The sequence below is a fragment of the Staurois parvus genome, unplaced genomic scaffold, assembly GCF_062004578.1.
Source record: "Staurois parvus isolate SC_StPar_1 unplaced genomic scaffold, SC_StPar_1.0 ptg000413l, whole genome shotgun sequence".
NCBI lineage: Eukaryota > Metazoa > Chordata > Amphibia > Anura > Ranidae > Staurois > Staurois parvus.
This window is the reverse complement of record NW_028318209.1, coordinates 303972-310132: the sequence shown is the minus strand read 5'-3', so window position 1 is coordinate 310132 and position 6161 is coordinate 303972. Positions and strand designations below refer to the sequence as shown.

The 6161-nt window shown below is 53.5% G+C and overlaps 1 protein-coding gene across 1 annotated transcript in view; it reads right to left on the bottom strand.

The window, feature by feature from the left end:
• Positions 1-228: 228 nt before the first annotated feature.
• The window catches only part of LOC149454976 (lysyl oxidase homolog 4-like), a gene marked incomplete at its 3' end in the record, with an annotated part of 222569 nt that continues 216636 nt past the window's right edge, over positions 229-6161 (bottom strand). Inside the window, 2 exon segments of the mRNA XM_089686826.1 lie at positions 229-261; positions 264-339. Coding sequence (XP_089542952.1) covers positions 229-261; positions 264-339 — 109 coding nt within the window.

Sequence of the window (6161 nt, the reverse complement as noted above, 5' to 3'; positions counted from 1 at the left end):
CATGTCACATGTACGTTACATCATGTCACATGTACGTTACACCTGCTGTCTTGGCTCCCCTTACAGTGGCAGAACACCAAGGGCCAGTTGCAAATGTGACCTTTGCGACCCTGGTAGTTCCACGCTGGTGTATATAAAACAACCCACTGTAAATGGGTACCTAAGTATAGTGGATATCATACACAGATTTCTCTGCCAATCAGATTCCTAGCTTTGAGTGGCCCTTACCTGTGTGACAGTTGTGCATCCAGATCTTCTTGCGTCATATTTACACCGACACCTCATCACATTGTTCCTGAAATCCGATTCTGCCACTTCAAATTTCGGGTTCAGAACGACCTGTATATATATATGGAGAGAGAGAAAGCGAGGATAGAGAGAGGGAAGAGGGGAGAGAGAGAGGGAAGGGGGAGAGAGAGAGAGGGGGGAGAGGGAGGGGGAGAGAGGGAAGGGAGAGAGAGAGGGGGAGACAGAGAGAGGAGGGGAGGGAAGGGAGGAGAGAGATGATGGGAGAGAGAGGGGGGAGAGAGGGGGGGTAGGGGGAGAGCGGGAGAGTCAGAGAGGAAGAGACAGAGAGGTAGAGAGAGGGGGAGAGGATAGAGAGAGGGAAGGGGGAGAGAGAGGATAGAGAGAGGCAAGGGGGGAAAGAGAGGGGGAGAGCCAGAGAGGTAGAGACAGAGAGGGAGAGAGAGGGAGAGGGGGAGAGAGAATGGGGGGGGTAGAGAGAAGGGGGGAAGAAGATAGAGAGAGGGAAGGGAGGAGAGAGAGGTGCGAGAGAGAGAGAGAGAGAGAGAGAGAGGATAGAGAGAAGGAGGGGGGGAGAGAGAGAGAGGTGGGAGAGAGAGGGGGGTAGGGAGAGGGAAGGGTGGGGGAGAGAGGTGGGAGAGAGAGAGGGGGGAGAGGATAGAGAGAAGGGAGGGGAGAGAGAGAGGGGGAGAGAAAGAAGATAGAGAGAGGGAAGGGGGGAGAGAGAGGATAGAGAGAAGGAGGGGGGAGAGAGGGGGGAGATAGGGAGAGAGGGGGAGTAAAAGAAGATAGAGAGAGAGAGAGGTGGGAGAGAGAAAGAGGGGGGGAGAGAGAGGGAAGAGAGAGGGAGAGAGAAAGGAACAGTGAGAGGGGGAGAGAGGGGGGGGAAGGGAGGAGGATAGATTGATGGGAGAGAGAGAGAGATAGGGGAGAGGGAGAGGGGGGGGGGGGGTCAGAGAGGAAGGAGAGTCAGAGAGAAAGAGTCAGAGAGGTAGAGGGAGAGAGGGGGGTAGAGAGAGAAGGGGAAGAGAGAGGGGAGGGGAGAGGATAGGGAGAGGGAATGGGGGGAGAGAGAGAGGATAGAGAGAGGGGGGAGGGGGGAGAGAGAAAGCGGGGGAAGGGGGGGGAGGGAAGGGGGAGAGAGGGAGGGAGAGAGGGTGGGTAGAGAGGGGAGAGAGAGAGGGGGAAGGGGGAGAGAGAGATGGAGAGGGGGAGGGAGAGAGAGAAAGGGAGAGAGGCAAGGGGGGCAGAGAGAGGGGGAAGGGGGAAAGAGAGAGGTGGGAGATGGGGGGTAGAGAGGGAAGGGGGAGAGGGAGAGGGAGGGAGAGTCAGAGAGGAAGAGACAGAGAGGTAGAAACAGAGCCGGAGAGAGAGAGTGGGGAGACAGAGAGAGAGAGAGAGGGGGAATTGGGGAGAGAGGGGGGGGAGGATCGAGAGAGGGAAGGGGGGGGGGAGGTGGGATAGAGAGGGGGAGAGAGAGAGGACAGAGAGAGGCAAGGGGGGAGAGGGAAGGGGGGGAGAGGGGGGAGAGAGAGGGAGGGGGGATAAAGAAAGAGGGGGGGAGAGGGAGAGAGAGGTAAGGGGGGATGAGAGAGAGAGGGAGAGAGAGAGGGGTCAGAGAGGAAGAGACAGAGATAGAGAGAGGGGGGAAGAGAGAGGGGAGGGAGAAGGGGAGAAAGAGGTTAGAGGGAGAGAAAGGAGAGGGAGAGAGAGGGGGGAGAGAGAGAGGTGGGATACAGAGGAGGGGGAGAGAGGGAGAGAGAGGGGGGAGAGGATAGAGAGAGGCAAGGGGGAGAGACAGAGGGGAGAGAGAGAGGGGGAGAGGGAGGGGGGAAGAGGGGGGAGAGGGAAGTGGGGGGGGGGGAGAGAGAGAAAGAGAGAGAGAGAGGGGGGATAGAATAGAGAGAGGGAGGGAGGGAGAGGGAGGGAGAGAGAGGGAGGGAGAGAGAGGGAGAGGGGGGGGGAGAGAGGGGGGAGAGGGAGAGAGAGGAGGAGAGAAGAGAGAGAAGGAGAGAGGGAGAGATAAATATAATAAGGAATATTTATGAGGAATTATTCATTTTACAACTTCTGACCCTAAAATCGGGAAGGTCCCGGAATGGACTCTATAGAGCTTTCATTCACACAATCTGCTGGTGCTAATAGGACTGTAAACCTTCGACCCGAGGTCAGTGCGTGCCGCATCCTGCTAATGTGCCGCCAGTATATCACACATCCGCCGTGAATTGGCTCCTTACCCCGCTGACATTGCAGGTAATGAGTGGAGATTGATGAGGGGTTCTGTGCGGCGGGGCACACGGCGCTACAATAAGGTTTTGCTCATATTTATTTGATCTAACTTGCAAACTAACAGAAAAAAATCGCTCCATCGTCATGCAATGGGATGATTTATCGGTGTCTTGGGGAAGGGGGGAGAAATGCTGGATCTGGACTCTGAGCCCGGCTCTGCAGAATGGATTGTCACACTTTACTGTATTCTCTCTCCTTTATAATTTATGGCGAAGGTCTCCCCATCGTCCTCCATCACAACTGGCCTTTATTAACATCACATTTGTGAAGGGAACCACAAGGACTGCTGTCTGATATCTGTACAAAGTTACAGTATATGGAAGGAACACTCTAATAAAACTGATACAAAATAATTATTAATCAGTCATAGTATTCATTTATAACAGGGGTCTCCCAATGACACCAATGATGGGGCGCTATTCCTCCCACTGACACCAATGATGGGGCGCTATTCCTCCCACTGACACCAATGATGGGGCGCTATTCCTCTCACTGACACCAATGATGGGGCACTATTCCTCCCACTGACACCAATGATGGGGCACTATTCCTCCCACTGACACCAATGATGGGGCACTATTCCTCCCACTGACACCAATGATGGAGCACTATTCCTCCCACTGACACCAATGATGGGGCACTATTCCTCCCACTGACACCAATGATGGGGCACTATTCCTCCCACTGACACCAATGATGGGGCACTATTCCTCCCACTGACACCAATGATGGGGCACTATTCCTCCCACTGACACCAATGATGGGGCGCTATTCCTCCCACTGACACCAATGATGGGGCGCTATTCCTCCCACTGACACCAATGATGGGGCACTATTCCTCCCACTGACACCAATGATGGGGCGCTATTCCTCCCACTGACACCAATGATGGGGCGCTATTCCTCCCACTGACACCAATGATGGGGCACTATTCCTCCCACTGACACCAATGATGGGGCACTATTCCTCCCACTGACACCAATGATGGGGCGCTATTCCTCCCACTGACACCAATGATGGGGCGCTATTCCTCCCACTGACACCAATGATGGGGCACTATTCCTCCCACTGATACCAATGACGGGGCACTATTCCCCTCACTGACACCAATGACGAGGCACTATTCCCCTCACTGACACCAAGGACGAGGCACTATTCCTCCCACTGACACCAATGATGGGACACTATTCCTCCCACTGATACCAATGATGGGGCACTATTCTTCCCACTGACACCAATGATGGGGCACTATTCCTCCCACTAATACCAATGATGGGGCATTATTCCTCCCACTGACACCAATGATGGGGCACTATTCCTCCCACTGACATCAATGATGGGGCACTATTCCTCCCACTGACACCAATGATGAGACACTATTCCTCCCACCGACACCAATGATGGGGCACTATTCCTCCCACCGACACCAGTGATGGGGCACTATTCCTCCCACTGACACCAATGATGGGACACTACTCCTCCCACTGACACCAATGATGGGACACTACTCCTCCCACTGACCCCAGTGATGGTTTATTATTCCTCCCACTGACACCAGTGATGGGTCACTATTCCTCCCACTGACACCAATGATGGGACACTATTCCTCCCACAGACACCAATGATGGGGCACTATTCCTCCCACTGACACCAATGATGGGGCATTATTCCTCCCACTGACACCAATGATGGGACACTATTCCTCCCACAGACACCAATGATGGGGCACTATTCCTCCCACTAATACCAATGATGGGGCATTATTCCTCCCACTGACACCAATGATGGGGCACTATTCTTCCCACTGACACCAATGATGGGACACTATTCTTCCCAGTGACACCAATGATGGGACACTATTCCTCCCACTAATACCAATGATGGGGCATTATTCCTCCCACTGACACCAATGATGGGGCACTATTCCTCCCACTGACACCAATGATGGGGCACTATTCCCCCCACTGACATCAATGATGGGGCACTATTCCTCCCACTGACACCAATGATGGGGCACTATTCCCCCCACTGACATCAATGATGGGACACTATTCCTCCCACTGACACCAATGATGGGGCGCTATTCCTCCCACTGACACCAATGATGGGGCGCTATTCCTCCCACTGACACCAATGATGGGGCGCTATTCCTCCCACTGACACCAATGATGGGGCGCTATTCCTCCCACTGACACCAATGATGGGGCACTATTCCTCCCACTGACACCAATTACGGGGCACTATTCCTCCCACTGACACCAATGATGGGGCGCTATTCCTCCCACTGACACCAATGATGGGGCACTATTCCTCCCACTGACACCAATGATGGGGCACTATTCCTCCCACTGACACCAATGATGGGGCGCTATTCCTCCCACTGACACCAATGACGGGGCACTATTCCCCTCACTGACACCAATGACGAGGCACTATTCCTCCCACTGACACCAATGATGGGACACTATTCCTCCCACTGATACCAATGATGGGGCACTATTCTTCCCACTGACACCAATGATGGGGCACTATTCTTCCCACTGACACCAATGATGGGGCACTATTCCACCCACTGACACCAATGATGGGGCACTATTCCTCCCACTGACACCAATGATGAGACACTATTCCTTCCACCGACACCAATGATGGGACACTATTCCTCCCACCGACACCAATGATGGGGCACTATTCCTCCCACTGACACCAGTGATGGGGCACTATTCCTCCCACTGACACCAATGATGGGACACTACTCCTCCCACTGACCCCAGTGATGGTTTATTATTCCTCCCACTGACACCAGTGATGGGTCACTATTCCTCCCACTGACACCAATGATGGGACACTATTCCTCCCACAGACACCAATGATGGGGCACTATTCTTCCCAGTGACACCAATGATGGGACACTATTCCTCCCACTAATACCAATGATGGGGCATTATTCCTCCCACTGACACCAATGATGGGGCACTATTCCTCCCACTGACATCAATGATGGGGCACTATTCCTCCCACTGACACCAATGATGGGGCACTATTCCTCCCACTGACACCAATGATGGGGCACTATTCCTCCCATTGATACCAATGATGGGGCACTATTCCTCCCACTGACACCAATGATGGGGCACTATTCCTCCCACTGACATCAATGATGGGGCACTATTCCTCCCACTGACACCAATGACGAGACACTATTCCTTCCACCGACACCAATGATGGGACACTATTCCTCCCACTGACACCAATGATGGGGCACTATTCCTCCCACTGATACCAATGATGGGGCACTATTCCTCCCACTGACACCAGTGATGGGGCACTATTCCTCCCACTGACACCAATGATGGGACACTACTCCTCCCACTGACCCCAGTGATGGTTTATTATTCCTCCCACTGACACCAATGATGGGACACTACTCCTCCCACTGACACCAATGATGGGGCATTATTCCTCCCACTGACACCAATGATGGGGCACTATTCCTCCCACTGACACCAATGATGGGGCACTATTCCTCCCACTGACACCAATGATGGGGCACTATTCCTCCCCCCACTGACACCAATGATGGGGCACTATTCCTCCCACTGACACCAATGATGGGGCACTATTCC